Source organism: Pungitius pungitius, chromosome 15 (assembly GCF_949316345.1).
Source record: "Pungitius pungitius chromosome 15, fPunPun2.1, whole genome shotgun sequence".
Taxonomy (NCBI): Eukaryota; Metazoa; Chordata; class Actinopteri; order Perciformes; family Gasterosteidae; genus Pungitius; species Pungitius pungitius.
Window position 1 is genome coordinate 9,225,537 of NC_084914.1, and position 16,097 is coordinate 9,241,633.

General features: G+C 42.9%; 2 protein-coding genes across 3 annotated transcripts in view; both read left to right on the forward strand.

Annotated features, from left to right (window-relative positions):
• Nucleotides 1–719: 719 nt before the first annotated feature.
• On the forward strand, nt 720–3,635 carry ifi30a (IFI30 lysosomal thiol reductase a). Its single transcript, XM_037459510.2, has 7 exons — nt 720–987; nt 1,652–1,843; nt 2,165–2,239; nt 2,500–2,586; nt 2,713–2,865; nt 3,157–3,225; nt 3,391–3,635. The coding sequence occupies exons 1-7, from the start codon at nt 853–855 to the stop codon at nt 3,454–3,456; spliced, it is 777 nt and encodes a 258-aa protein (XP_037315407.2). The 5' UTR covers nt 720–852; the 3' UTR covers nt 3,457–3,635.
• Nucleotides 3,636–8,927: 5,292 nt separating this feature from the next.
• Nucleotides 8,928–16,097, forward strand: part of pde4ca (phosphodiesterase 4C, cAMP-specific a) — a 34,120-nt gene continuing 26,950 nt past the window's right edge. For both annotated transcript variants that reach the window (XM_062557586.1, XM_037459537.2), the window contains exon 1: nt 8,928–9,489. In XM_062557586.1, coding sequence (XP_062413570.1) covers nt 9,242–9,489 — 248 coding nt within the window. In that variant the 5' untranslated portion in view covers nt 8,928–9,241. The remainder of the gene's footprint in view (nt 9,490–16,097) is intronic.

Sequence of the window (16,097 nt, forward strand, 5' to 3'; positions counted from 1 at the left end):
AAGCAAAAGTTCACACACTATAGGAAAGCTGACATAGGATAGCATGAAATAGCAGGGACAAAGTACTGTCCTTGTTTAGTTTTATATGTAACACTTCAAGCCAAAACATGGCAAAGCAGACAGGAAGCCGAATGAATCATGGAGTCATTGTCCAGTCAGCTTATTTGTCTCTTGGAGGACAGCTGGGAGAGATCATGTGAGAGTCACCAGGTACAAACCTTTCATAATACTCAAGGCTTGGTGATGTTTTAGTGCAGTGTGTTCTCGTGACTCTTGAGCAAGACCTATGGACTGAACAAGTGAGCTGAGACTAAGAATAAGTCAGATCATGCGTTTGTCTCATGCCAAGAATATAACTCCAGTAAACAAACAAACAAAAAAAACAGTTCACACAATTATAACCTAAAATAATTTCAAATTTTCTTTGCCAGAGCATTAATAATATAAAGGAATCTATAAACCAGACTCAGTTTAACTTCTGGTCTATTTGCAGAATACACTTTATCAAGTTATAATTTAATATAACGTAATATTACATTATATTACTATTTTGTTAACTAAATGTTCTTCCGAATGTAAATGCTAACTTTCACAGATATCATGACACTTATATGAGTATTTGTTTCCCAAACCAGCAGCAGCTGGGTCCATCTGCAGAAATCTCCTCTGGTTACAAGTGACGCTGTTTCGGTCATATTGTCGTCAGCCAATCAAAAAATAGCTCTCCGCCACAAGGAAGCATCGGTGGAGTATTTAAAGTTGCACGGTGGGGGGTTCGCTGCGTTGTAGGCTAGCGTTGTCGTCCCACTGCCGTTTTATTTCCCTAGTGCCAAACTAAAGCTCCAGGGGAAGATGAAGGCGCTGCTGCTGCTGCTGGTTTTGACCGTGTTGGCAAACGCTCCGTTCGGCGGCTGCGCTGACTCCTCTTCGTGTTCCCACCCTCCATCCAAGTGGTGCTCGTCTCTCGACTCTGCTGTACAGTGCGGGGTGAGTTTCATTCATTGATTGTGTGTGGGATAACGTTCGCTTGTAAGGGAACTTCGCGATCCTTTAAATGCTCTTTCTGAGTACCGTCGGTTTGTCGACATCGCTGAGCATACTGACTGAACCGCAGAATGAGTCACTTCCGGTTTTAACTTGAACGAACCAACGGTGAAATCACCGGGATCCATAGCAACCGCACTCAGCTAAACTAACATTAGTGAACGTTAGTTAACTTTTAGTGGAGAAGAACACTAATAATGACTTAGCAGCACCAATGATTGATCTACAGCTTCTCGTCCTGTTGTATGCAAACTTGTCATTGTTGATGATAAATAAATGGATGAAACGTTGTTTATTTTGCTTTACGTTAACCAATGTTCGTCGTTGTGCATTATAAGTCATTGTTTGGCCGGGACCAGTCAACTTTGATTAAAGGAGATCGTCTGCAGACTGGTCGGACTAGTTTGCTTTGGAACATTTGAGGAAGTCAAAAAGTCTCTATCTGTGATGCATACAACCCCCTTTATTATGGTACCAACTGCTTTTATGTGGCAGTAATTTAAGTTGTGTGTGATGCAACAAACTCTAAATCAAATTTGATAAAATTGTGAAAAATGCTAACTCTGAGTGATCACACAAAAGTTAACCTTCCGAACCCCTCGTGCAGGTTTTGAAGCATTGCCTGGAGTCCAACTTCACCAAATTGCATCATGAGAAAGCGGATCGAGTGGAGGTGGCGCTTTACTACGAGAGTCTGTGTCCCGGCTGCAGAATGTCTTTAACACAGATTCTCTATCCCACCTGGGTCTTGCTGAGTGACATCATGTCTCTCACCCTGGTTCCCTACGGCAATGCACAGGTAAGCAGTGAGTACAGCACCTTTGGTGTACACAGGGACAGTTGTCCCTCTTTATGCCTTTTGAGTTGGTAATAGAGTTTTTCTGAAATCATGTGTAGGATTTTTTTTAATGTAAAAAAAGGCAAGAGAAGTACAAGAAAATAACCATATAATGTGAACCCATATGTGGTCATAGGATAATCGCATAAAGTTGTTCATTTAAGATGGGATTCCCCTCGAATGTAAGTGACAGGAGAGGAATGCTCATGTGACATGGGTCATAATCTTTATTTTTGGTTTTTCACTTTTTTACCTGAATTTGTTGACTTTATTGCATCCCAGGAGAAACCTGATGGACAGAAGTTCAATTATGAGTGCCAACATGGAGAACAGGAATGTCTGGGCAACATGATTGAGGTAAAGTTACACTCCAAATGATAATACTACAATTCGGAACCATGTAATCTGCCATAATGGGATACAATAAATACTATTCCACCTTCAAATAATTCATTCTTTCACATCTGTATGTCCTGAAAGTGCCACGATTGCCTGGATAAATGTTCCGTCTAAACGTTTTAATTGTTTTATTCGAAGCGTTAAATGGAGTCACTATTGTCTTGTAGTAGTGTCGCAATGCTGCCACTCTGGTTAATAGATGGCCTCTTTCCTCTCAGACTTGTCTATTGAACATGACAGACGCTGCTTACCAGATTATCTACTGCATGGAATCCTCCTCTGACGTCATCAAAGCAGCCCAGAGTGTAAGTCAGTGTGTCTGTGTGCATCCCATCAATGTTTGGGCTGCTGTTTGCCACTGGCAGTTCCCCAACATATTTATTATTTTGAGGCTGGATATGATGTCTTTATTTCTCCATTGGTGTTTGCAGTGTGCACAGCTCCACAGCCCCGGCCTGAGCTGGGACAGCGTCACAAGCTGCGTCAAAGGGGACGTTGGAAACCAGCTGATGCATCAGAACGCCTTGAAGACCGGAGCTCTGCAGCCTCCCCACCAATACGTTCCCTGGGTGACCATAAATGGGGTAAAAGCTCCAGTACAATCGGCACGAAGAACTATGGCTTGTTGCATTCTGTGGGGGGGGGGGGGGGGAAACAGACTATAGAGATCTAGAAGCTACATAGAGGCCTTGGACATGAATAGATCACGTCATTTCTGACTTTGCAAGGGAACTTCCTCCTTTCCATCTTGACTTGGATTGAAGCCACTTGTTTTTATTGCAATACCCACATTCACCAGTAGCAGTAGTTTAGAAAGTCAACAGTGTACTATTTTTTACACAGCGTTTGGGATACTCATTTGAATTTATTTGCAGGAGCACACAGAAGAGCTGCAGGAGAAGGCCTTAAACTCTCTCTTCACTCTGGTCTGCAGCATGTACAAGGTACAGTTAATGTCAACATTAGTCTGAATCAATCATTGACTTGAGTTGTGTCCTTAGTTATGCCCTTATTAGTATAATTTTACTTTGCCCTATAACGCACATGAAGGTCACTTGTAACAGTCTTCATTTAAAACATGTACATACATATATATTTTTATATTTCAGGGCCCCAAGATTCCAGCCTGTGGAGCAGGGGGAATGCACTACAGAAGCTACTCCCACATTGAGTGAAGGAGGAGAACTCCACATCTTTGCTCCTTTCCAGGTGTGGCCACTAAATAAGGAACCCTGATGAGTGCCATCAAATATTTTTGTACCTGGGATTTTACTACTGTTTCTTTTAAAGGGAAAACTGTTCTGCTCGTTTAACAATTGATTGAATAAAAATACAATTTACTTTCTGAAAATAACACAAGTGTTGTTCTTGAACTTTTATGTACTATAAAAAGAACATAGACACTTTTAAAGATTTGTTTTCATTGCCAGGTCTGCTCAAAGAAACTGCTCCCTCTGCCCGTTAGATGGCGCCATATATATCATAACCTCATCTGCAGTTTCCTGTTACCAGGGGTAATAGAAAAATAGAAACGATTACAAACTGTTACATGTGCATTAAACAACCGTTTTTAAAATTATGTTAAGCACATTCCTGAACTCTTTTTAAAATGTAATGTTCAATAAAATGTTTATGGAATAGAGAAGCAACGTATGCCAAACAAAACGTTCCATTCAAAATACACATTAATAAGCAAGCCACAGGTCATGAAAGGCAATAACACAAATGAGGGATTTTCATGAATCATGTCTCACTATTGTGTTGCATTTTATTTTTGAAGCTGAGTTATTAGTGTGCAGCTGAACAGGAAGGGTCATTACAGTTCACAATATCCCCTGAGAATCATACTGAAAGTTAAACATGGGCTAAAAGAAAATTTAGAAAATTCAAATGAACCCAAAGTTGAGGTCATGTTGAATAGAAGTTACAAGATGCAGCAGCTTGATCAGAGTCTTGCTCAACCAGAAGGTCTGGAGGCACATGTTGCACTGATTGTACAGTCAGATAAAGACAAATGACGAATGGCCTGTCATGCAGGCAGCTACACCGCCTCCATCCAGCTAGCAGCTAAAGCCTTCGTTTCTTATGGGTTTAATTTGGTCACAGTCTAAAAAAAGGCCACAAAAGCATGTTAATGCAAGCTCACCTTTTTACTAATGACGATTGTTAATGGTCTAATGACAAATGAAGAGGCGGGGCAATAGTTCTTTACTGACAGCATAAGGACTGCTGGTGCCAACACTACTTCATATCTGATCTTAAATGGGCTATCTGTATCCTCCTCTTTGGTATGTCCTTTCCTGTTGTCTCGCTCCCACGTTGCAGTAGCTGAAAGTATGAGGAGAAATAACTCATCCAAATTTTTCCACTTCAATGAGGTAAGGGTAATTCATTAACCTTCCACGAATAGCCAAATAAGAATGGGGAATGATAGTGTTCAAATGACCATCAATGTCTTTTTGAAATTGTCGACCGTTTTCACGTAAACCATAATACCAAAAACAAGACGGCGCGTTATTCCTGTTGATCTCTCATTTGGATTATGTAAGAATGCTTGTGTCTTATCAATATGCCCCACAGTTGTGGAAAAGATCAGTGAAAAAGCCCTGTAATCTGTTAAAGTTCAGGTCATTTACCAGTTTCACCAGTTTTCTTGTGAGGTAATAATTTAATGGAAAGTTTTTGTCACAAGTTAAGTTTGCATAACGCTGCTCTATATTGTGGTTTACAATTTGTCAATAAGAAGACTGAGAGTGTGTCGAAAATCGTTTATGAAAGGTGGACCTCCCGAGGAAATGAAGAGATAAGGTCACAGGGTGCAGCAAAAAATAGCGCTCCTATCCGCTTCCTCTCAACACTGACGCTAAAAGAAAGATGCCCTGAGAGCTGAATCTCACTATCTCACTGTGAGAAACTGTCAATTGTTACCGAGGTGATAGTGTGAGGGTCCCGGGACCTGAAATCAGATAGTCATTCCAAAAATAATGCCCCGACTGGGCTTCTACGTAGCTCGTTACTTTTCGGCAGCGGCACAAAAGCAGCCCCTGTTCTTGTCTACCTTCAGGTGTCAGTAAATCCTTTTTTTTTCTCCTCGAGAGGATAAGCTAAGGGCGAGCTTCACATTTTCTGACGTACTTTTTTCTGAGTAATTTGATTTGAATTAATGTTCTCTTTATAGTGCCAATAAAGTCCAAAACAAACACGCCCTGGCGGCTCACCTTTTTTGTTTAACGATGAGGCAGCAGATGTATTCCGTTTGAAAACTCTTCATCAGCATAAAATGAAATGAATATAACGGAGGTTCAAGGGTACCTGTCATCCACGTTGTACTCACACGTGATAAAGCCGATGCAAAGCATATTGAAGGAATGTAGGTAGACAAAACTGACTGTCAGTCAAACTCATATTAATGGTTTAATGCCAAATTTGTAAATATGAATAGCTGAACTTTGCCCACCAACTTTTCTACGAAGGAAGTGGCCTGCAAATGAACTGTGGAGCACCTAGATTTGCCATCACAGCTGCTTAGGAGCACCTGATATGATAACGTAAGCAAATGTCTGCCGTGCAGAGACAGTGGGACTGGTCGGACCAGGCCTCGTGCACCGAGCCGCCCCACGACCCCGGCAGCAGGTGCGCTGTGAACAGGCTCTTCTCAGGCACGCCGCAGCTGCCCCGGCTCTGCTGCAGACCCTCACCTCAGGACGGGCCCCAGCCTCGTAGAATCAGGCCCTGCAGGAGCCTGGGAACTCTGCCCAGGTACATCTCCGATGACTAGTGAGTCGTTGAGCCTTTGGAGTCAGCTCGATATTTTAACCTGCCTGGGATCGGTTCCCACTTTGAATACGTGGTGGTGGAAGGAAACTTGTAAATTCGTCTTTTGCTTGATAGAAGGAGCTCACACAATTCCTCCATGAAAACAAAGTCATTTTGCGGCTTGAAGCAGACCATGCGGGAATATTTGCTTATCGTTTGCAAACACAGCATCAAAAAATGACCCCTATTTGTGGAAAAGGAGTGAGTTATTTCCTTAGCTTGCAAACATTATGTCACGTTTCAAAAAAGAATGACACATGATATGTGGTTAATGAATAAGCAAAAGCTGTGGCTCCATGTTGTGGTCCTGTAGGTCAACGCACATTTAGAATAGCTTTGCAGCAACATTTATCAAATCTGTGTCTTGTAAAGGTTTGAGTATTCAGCAGAGCTTAATAATAATTTAGCTAAATTGAGGTAGAAAACGTGCATTTGTTTCTACAGCATATTATTGAACAAAAAGCTGCTCAAACTGCTGAATGATTCTCACTAGAAAGGATCACGCAAACAAGGCTCTTGTGATTGTTTCAACCACCGCTGCAAAAACATCTGTCGTAACTTGCCTGTCCACAGCGTGTCTCTGTGTGCGTGTGTGTGTGTGTGTGTGTGTGTGCGTGTGTGTGTGTGCATGCTATTGTTCTCTTTTTTCACATGTCTGAGGAACGCAGACAGACTTATTTTTGGTACGCAGGTAGTTTAAGTGCAAATCAGAGATGACCCTGTTGTGTTGGTGACTATTCTCTCTTCTAGTTAAGAAACTTTCATCATTGTCATATGAATCGTTCAGAATAGACGCAGCACGTGCATGGTGGGTTAAATTTGTCTAAGATTTATCATAGCAGGGAATTTTTTATATTTGGGAAGATATATTTTCTGAAGTTGAAGTTGTCTGAAAATATTATATTTCACTTGGATGATTTCCTCCAAAATTATGAATTTAATGCTTTTAAATAATGCTTTTTGATTGCATTATTTATTTATTTGTGTACTAATTGCATTGCATCACAGACTATTACATTAAAAATAAAGTAGGGGACACAATGCCATGATTTTGCCTTTGCAGTTTGTAATTTAGGCTCATTCAGTGAGTAAAACACATGCCCATTCCTCACATTTAATGTGCTACGGCTGAAACTCCACCGATGAGGAACTGGAAAACAGGTTCACTCATTGTGACGATCGGACTATAGTTATTCCATTCGTGTTTACGAATCTGCAGGTATTAAACAATAACATGACTCGTTGATTGATCAACCGAAAAAGCTTTTCATTGTGTTCTTTCTCCGTGAAGAGGGCCATGTGCCGGCTGTTTACAGGTCGGAAGTGCAATTTTGATGCAGCGCCAGACGAATTGTTTATGGAGCAGCATTTAAAGCCTCATCATGACACACATGATAGTGCTATAAAGTACATTTATCCTGAACTATAATATATATATATTATGATGTTAGTAATTTGATGTACCTATATTTATATCAAAGATGACCTGGGGCTTGGACACTGCCTGATAATATGAAATCACTGGGAACCCTCTGCTCCCTCCTTCCCAGGATCATACGATGGACAGTTTTCGGGAGGCTGTAATTTGTGGCCAGTCACAGAATATGTCTCATATAGGCGTGTCAATAGGAATGAAATGGGACTCTTTGGAAAGCTTGATCTCCATGTGGACTATTACGATGCTGTTTCAACGACGTGTGTTGTCCCAAAATCAAAGTGGGACCCAGGGAGCCCGCGACCTCCATAACTCCATAACACAGAGGTGTGATACATTTTGCCAAATAATTTTACACTATACACTTTTATTCATTTATTTATTCAATATCTCAAAGGCACTCCAGAGGTAATATAATGTAGTATATGTGGTGTTTATGCTTAGGTACTGAACCTGGTGTCTGCAGAGGGAAATATCAATTATTATTATGAAATATGAATTATTGACTGGGAAGGACGGACCAGAATTCACTTCCATGGTGTTGGATGAAAAGCAAATAAATATTAAGTTTACACCTGCCGGGCTTTATTTGGATGGGAACAAACTTCTCAGTACAGTTGCTCCATAATGCACACGTTACAGTAGCTACGGGTGTGTACTCTTTTAACCAAAGAATCTTTATTCCCTGCTTTCCCCACCAGCTGTTGGTCAGCCGTGTGTCAGATGTTCCAGCACCCAAGTTCCTTTCAGTTTCTGCAGGCCCCACCGGTGTTTAGCTGAGTCCTGAATCCCTGGAGGAACTTTCCTCACTCTGCAGCGATAAACAAAGAGATCGAGTGCAGAGTGTGTGTGTGTGTGTGTGTGTTTGGGTGGGGGGGGGGTGATGATGATGATGTTGCCTCTGGTAAAAGATAGAGAGCGCCATCGTGACAACACCCAAGCCCTCTATTTCTTTTATCTACCTCCGCTTTTGAGAGTCAGAGGCCCTTCATGTGACTCTTCCCGGTGCGCTCGGAGCATGTGAGAGGAGGAGAGGCTTCCTCCGAGGACTCAGAGGCAACTTCCCAACAAATAGCGGGAGCCAAAGGAAAAGTGTGCAAAGTCCGTTTTCGGAGAGAGCTTAAGAAGGCCACGGCTAAATGTTTATACACCGGAGGAAGTAATTATGGAGCACAGTCTGAAGTTGGACATTTCTCTCTGTAAGATTAGGAGTGAGGGAAGAGGGGAAGGCTGAGCGTTGGTACGAGGGAGAGAGAAGCAGGCGGCTTCTCCTCCCCGTAAATCAGGAGTCCATATTTAGTCGGAGAGAGGGAGGGCCCAGCGCTAATGTAAATAAAGCTGGGAGAGAGCCGCAGGGAGAGAACATCAACTGTAGTGTTTGAGTTTATTGTCAGGCGCGGCAGTCAGCGTGGTCCCTTGGACAAGACAAGGAGAGGGGCTTAAAGGTTTCAAATAAAGATTAAAAGTCCGATGGAGCCATTGTTGTGTTGACCTTTTGATCTTTTGGGATTTTGAAAGAAGCATTCTTGAGAGTTTCGACAGAGGTTTGTGGAGTATCATCCGGCAGGAGGGAGCCCTTCCAAACGCCATGCAACAAAAAAATCCAGTTTGAAGAAAGCAGACAGAAGGATATCACAGACTGCTCCTCGGGCCCAAGTCACCGCAGACACAAACGAGCAGAACTGACCAGCGACCATCCTCGGGTCGCCATGAGCGAGCAACGCCGCGACAGCTCTGAAGAGGAGGAGCAGCCTCAGGAGCGAAGGGGGACCAGGCTGCCTATTATCCAGCTCACGCCCAGGTCCAAAGGGGGCTCCCCGGGGGGGTCCCCAAAAATCTCCCCCAAAGACTCTCCGCGTGGGTCTCCTCGAAACTCGCCGCTGCTGTTCAGGAAGCTGCTGATGAACCGCAGCATCAACCTCCAGAGGCGCCGCTTCACTCTGGCCCACACGCCCAGGTAGAGTCCCTGACCTTTGAGGCCCGGGTGGTTTGTGACCCATCGAAACCACAACAGAATGCCTTTAATCCCAATATGACAACGTATTGGTAGACTTGTTCTTTACGCCGTGACCCGAAGCTTCATGAACAAATACTTTCTTTCTGTTTTGGTTCGGTGTTGCTTTCCACTCATTTCTGGTTAATGTTTCCGGGCGATCTTGTTGCTGACGTCGGAGAAGGTTCTAGTCACATGGCTGTGAGGGTCACTGCACCTCAGCTGCAGATATTGATGTATTTTTGTTTTGCTTTTGCAAAAGGGAGCAGCGCTTCACACAAAGAAACGGTTGCCCTTAAACGTATGTTCTCAAATGGATCCTGACTATAAGATTAATAGGAAGCAATTATCAAAATGTGTGTATGGTAAAGTGGATGTTTCATTCTCTGTGACTAGACGGTCGCTGTCACTCTTGATGCTGGGTTTATTTCCTACAGGTGAATGAGTTCTTCCAGAGCTGTTGTTGTCCTACAGAGACACATCATCTCAGTAAACAAGTAGTCAGTAACCAAGACAGGACAGAAGCTTCTAGAAGGCAGCTCAATCGCCTACAGCTTGTAACGAGATATTTCCTGCTCAGCTGAAACATTCATTTAGACTCCAATTGAGATCTGCCATGTTGTGCTTAGCTGTTGATGGTAAAGAGTACAGCTGGCCTCCTGTCTGCCGGCTCTGGTCTAGTTTTAGATGGTGATTGTGACACGTTATTGGGTCCGATTTGGCCCGTGGTTGGAATGCAAATTAAACATTTACTTGGATAACAATTTGAAAGCAAAATCCAAATGATCAATTAGACCATGCTTGACCTTAGAGAAAAGCAACACACAGGGCCTTACTGAGCAGATGAATATGAGGCGAGGGCACAATGTATTTCCTTGTGGGAGGGTTAAATAGAAATGTCCTTCACACTGTGCAACGTTGTGTAGCATTGTCTCTTGTCTTCATATAAGAAACCTCAAGATTTACAGACAAATTACTTTTCCAGAGTTTACTGTAACTCTTAAAAACTGTTTCAGTAATGTGAGTGTGTCTGTTGAAAATGTAAACATTGAAGGCCAAGGGTACAGTGAATGGGGATTTCAAGGCTCAATCTGGAGAAGTCAGATGCTTGCAGACATTGGACCTGTCAGAGCTCTTATATTGTACAGCTCCAGAGGTGGGGGTGCTGGAAGCGTCCCCCTGCAGGCTATGTGGATGGAGATGAGTTATGGCAGGATGGCTGGCAAGGAGGAGAAATTAAACAAACCAGGGCTCCAGCGGAAAATAAATGTCACAGGCAGCTCAAATATAGAACATACTCGCAAATATTTTTTCACTTACTGTCTTAAAATGATTAAGTCTCTTTTTCCATGGCAGTGACACCAAGTCAAATGCCCTTTTCTTTTAAATAACAGTCAATAAAAAATGTTTATGGAAGCCAGCTCTAAGCTTATGGACAGTTTTGGATTATTTGTTTTGTTTTTAAAATGTATTTGCATTTAAATACATTCATTTCATTAAAGAGAAAAAAGGCTCTGAACCAGATTTAGCAACTAACTCATGAACTCATCTGCAGTTGCTGGGCATTCGACGCAAAACAAAACGGTACAAAATCCTCCGTCTCCATTGGATCAAACTTAGACACAAACATTCTGTTATTTATGGCAGATTGTGTAAAGCGAGTCTACAAACACTAAAGTCTTTTACCTCATGCAGACTTTGAAACTTTGCTTATTCTCTCGGCGCAGAGCCGTTGGAGCGGCAGCATACTGAGTGACTGAGTGCATTAAATGGACTGAATACAAATACAGATGAAAAATGTTATATTCAACGAGTACATCACATTGATGATACTGTTTGTTTATGAAGTGACTCAATGGGATTAAGGCTCTCGTTTGCTAGAGACCGTGATGTTAGACAGTAACAGAAATAAGAGGAGGCATTTCTTTTGAATATTTATCTTATTGGACTATTTAATGATTACTAATATGTATAATAAAATACATTAGCAACGTTGTATCCGATATACGGTACATATTTATAATATGTATCAAGTGGGATCTTGAGCGAGACCTAATTATTTAAACCCTCAACATTTGTCCACCGACATAAATATTTGCAAGAACAATCAGCTTTTGTTTATTCAAAGAACAACACGTGGCTCGAACACCGCTCGAATTCAGAGGGAGACATGAGGAACCGAGCCACGTTGCTGCTTCTCCATTGTTGAAGAGAAACTGGTCTTCCACGTTAGCGAATGAGCGGCCTAATGGTTTGGCAATGGAAGGAAATAGACGATGAAGATCAGGTGGCAGCTTGTTGTCTGCCTTCTAAAAGTGAAACTATTCAAATGACACCATCATTTGTATAACTGGTAACATTTCAGAGTAGCTTACCTCCTCCGATCCACGCGGGTAGACGTTCTAGTGTTGGTGGGTAGTGTTTCCTGTTCTTTTCCACTAGACGCTGCTATGTTGTTAAATGTCGGCATGAAGCATCAGAAAGGAAATGTTTCTTCTTCTGTGGAGGAGGGGTGAGACTTTCTTCTTTGGCTGGTGTGTATGGGTGCTAATGTTCCAGAAGCAAGATCCTGATGTATTAGTATTTCAAAAATGTTACCAACATTTTCACTTATGACGCTGGGTAGAAAATTGTGCAGAAAAGGAGCAAACTTTGCATGGATAAAAAAATGAAAATGATAGTCTTTTTTTTTTTTTACAGAAAATGCTTTACAGCTTTCAAAAGATTTTTTTTCACACCCAAATACTTCAGGTATCCACGTCACTTTATAAAGACACTTCCCTGTGAATTGCAAGAGAAGGCTGTAAAAAAACAATTAGCCCGTCGGGTTAGACAGTCTAACTTGATGGTTTTAATGGACTGTAATAAAACCCACATGTGTTATTTTGGACACTTCCCATCTTCTTCCTCCCTCACATTAAGAGGAATGAAATATATTTACCAGTAAAGAGGGCATTGTGCAAATCAGATGGATTATGTGGCAACATGAGAGGAGAACTCAATATTAAACAAGGCAAACTGAATCACACGCACAATATCGAAGTATTGATTGACCATAGCACTATTGTTGCTGCGGGCATGGAGGCCGGCTGGTTACACAAAAAGAGAAACTGCATTCACTCTCATTAAAAATATACTTGTTTTTAATGCCAAAGTACTTTTTTTTCTTTTTCTTTAAACTCACCTGTAAGCTTTCATCTCCGACCCGAGTACTATTCATACCGGTCCACTTTCTCATGGAACGAGACTCTCTGGCCTCTCTCTTTGCTCTCGCTCTGACTGTCTATCAAACACAGGACCCCACCCCTTCGCAACCTCTCTCTCTCTCTCTCTCTCTCTCTCTCTCTCTCAGGGGAGATAGTGTTGTTGTTTGTTGTTTTAAGCCCGAGTCTGGTCCCACCACTCTCAGGAGAGAAGAGAAGAGAAAGCAGAGGTCTGTTATGGGCCACTGACAGGGACTGCATGGGACGGCCCACTCCAGGGACCATCTGATGGGACTATAACGCTCTTTCCAGCTCTCGTTTTTTGGCCTTCTAAGAATAATTCTGAAGTGCAGCATCACAGAGGCAACCTTATGCTCACATGGACAGCTTTGTTTCAAGTCTGCTGGACCCTTTTTTTAAAGTCAGAAAAAACCCGGGGGCCATTGCTGAGGAATTTGGTTTGCAGCTTTGGAAGGATTCTAGTTTTCTGTTGCCCGTTTAGGAGTATGGGAGGAAAGAAACACTTAAGAGAAGTGTTTATCTTGGCTCGTCTGTGGTGAGCCGAAAGGAGATCGAGTGAGGAAGTAGTCCCAGATGAGCACTGACAGCTGACACCATCCTCTATTTCACTTGATTTGTTTTGGCCCCATATTACCACTGTCAGTGAGATGATACGCAAACTGGTTTAAACAGCCAAGAATCTTTGCCTTCATAGGCTGTTCACTTAACAGCACACGTTGGGCTCAGCCTTTTCTAATCGTCCTTGACCACAAAAACAAATGGACATATCTTTAAAGCTGGGACCAAAGCTGAGCTGAAAATTGATTTTTCAGCTTGATCCACTGAGCTGGAAGTTAATCGCTTTGGCTAATAACGTTTGTCTCATAACGTAGTATAAACAGGTTTGACTTTTACTCTTAGTCTTGCTACTACCGGGTGCAGCCGATGAGACTCTTTTGCATTTTGGTGTTATTTTACATCTGTCATTCTTGGACCTGTTTTTCCTGCATTGTGCAGTTGGTGGGACCTGTTTACCTTAACGTGTGACAACATAAGAGCCATTCGGACAGCTCTTTGTTCCAATTCGTGACAGCATGGGGGTTTCAGCTGCTCCACAAAAGTCCACTTTGTGTATCCCCAGCTTCCCAAAGCTGCTATTTTGATGCCACATTTAAACAACTCAACTCCTTTTGAACTGCTGATACGATGATGAACAAAGACTCTCGCGTTTCAAGGAAAATGCACGGCAACTACTCCACACGAAGGCACTCGTGCATTGGGTATGTATCCAGTTGTGTGCTGAGAATATTTTGTGAGCAATGTGACATTCAGAAATATAGTGGATTGATAGCAGCATTGTGTTTGTGTTTATTGTGTGGTTCCATGCGTTTCAGTTGTTTTAATCGTGGTGTTTCAGGCCCGAGGAGTATTTGGATTGCACTGTATATAAAAAAAATGTGTTTAAGATGGAAACATTTTTAAATGGAAATGAATCTCTCAGCAGCTCTCTGCCACATTGAAGCAGTGTTTCATTTAACTAATCTAGTTTTAAAGCTGTACCTCCATCTTGTTTGACTTTAACCCTGTTTGTTGCTATAAAATCAAAACATCAGCCCAATGATCCAATGGGTGAAGCTACTGGGTGAAGCTACTGGGTGAAGCTGCTGGGTGAAGCTACTGGATGAAGCTGCTGGTGAAGCTACTGGGCGAAGCTACAAGGTGAAGCTACTGGGTGAAGCTGCTGGTGAAGCTGCTGGGTAAAGCTACTGGTGAAGCTACAAGGTGAAGCTGCTGGTGAAGCTGCTGAGTAAAGCCACTGGGTGAAGCTACAAGGTGAAGCTGCGGGGTGAAGCTACTGGTGAAGCTACTGGTGAAGCTGCTGGGTGAAGCTACTGGTGAAGCTGCTGGGTGAAGCTGCTGGTGAAGCTACAAGGTGAAGCTGCGGGGTGAAGCTGCTGGTGAAGCTACAAGGTGAAGCTGCGGGGTGAAGCTGCTGGTGAAGCTGCAGGGTGACGCTGCTGGGTGAAGCTACAAGGTGAAGCTACTGGTGAAGCTGCTGGGTGAAGCTACTGGTGAAGCTGCTGGGTGAAGCTGCTGGTGAAGCTACAAGGTGAAGCTGCGGGGTGAAGCTGCTGGTGAAGCTACAAGGTGAAGCTGCGGGGTGAAGCTGCTGGTGAAGCTGCAGGGTGACGCTGCTGGGTGAAGCTACAAGGTGAAGCTGCGGGGTGAAGCTGCTGAGTAAAGCTACTGGGTGAAGCTACAAGGTGAAGCTGCGGGGTGAAGCTGCTGAGTAAAGCCACTGGGTGAAGCTACAAGGGGAAGCTGCGGGGTGAAGCTACTGGGTGAAGCTGCTGGTGAAGCTGCTGGTGTGCTGTAGTCTGCTGCGCAGGCCTCAGGATGGATGCCGTGCTGGATCGATGGCTCTATCCACTGATGGCCCTCCTTGTGGTTCCTGGACACGAGCCAAGCCGAGGCGTTCATTTGGCACGGTGTGACCATCATGTGGACTTTTCAGTTGCATAAGAGCCCTGCCTAAATATTGGAGCACTTTTGGAAATTGTCTATGAGAGTGGCAGATGCAGCACATGTTTGTTTCTTCTAGGAAACAAAACAGAGAAGAATACCAAAGACATTTTCCAATGAACCGACCAGTATCCCAGTGACACGGTCTTTTGTCTTCATACTGATTAACTCAATTGAAGCTGTAACTTGATAAAGCTGTGTAATCGCCAGGCCTAATTCACACCACAGCTGTTGTGAGAGCCCTGCAGGACTTGTCATTATGTAAGTTTACAGAGACTAAAACAGAGACTGCTTGAATACAAGAATACACTCAAGCACACATAGCAAAGGAATATGCACACACAGGGATCCTTTGCATGGTGAAAGGTAACTCACAGTCAGAGAAAGATTCAAACGCTGCACAGATTCATACACAATTACGCAGAGCTGCTGGTGGATTACTTTTAATGTGGTACTTTTCTGAACTCTGGGCATAAGGCATGTGCTCCACAAGTGCCATCTGAAGTCCTCGCGCCGTGAGCCTGTTTGGATCATGTGAGGAGATCAAAGCAGATTTCAGTGCAGACAGGAACAGAACAAGCCTCTATCCTCGTTACCTGCTTTGTATATCTAGCTTCTCTGCTGGAAAAACAAACACACCAAAAGAATAGTAGAGTTCCTCTAAGAATTTGAAGCAATGATGTGCTTATAGGTAATTATTATTCAAAATCTGTATTGATCATTTTATATGCAGTTTTGCAACGGAGACACAGCATTCTTTTGTAATCAAGATCTGTACATCACAATGGAGACAGCTTCATCCTCCGTTGTACTAACAGTACCAGGGTACTATTCATGCTCTGACTA

Bases quoted from the DNA above. Each gene is read 5' to 3' on its own strand.
- ifi30a (XM_037459510.2), top strand. From the start codon at position 853: ATGAAGGCGCTGCTGCTGCTGCTGGTTTTGACCGTGTTGGCAAACGCT. The intron at 1,844-2,164 runs GTAAGCAGTGAG...ATTGCATCCCAG, and splicing joins TTCCCTACGGCAATGCACAG to GAGAAACCTGATGGACAGAA. The intron at 3,226-3,390 runs GTACAGTTAATG...TTTATATTTCAG, and splicing joins TGGTCTGCAGCATGTACAAG to GGCCCCAAGATTCCAGCCTG.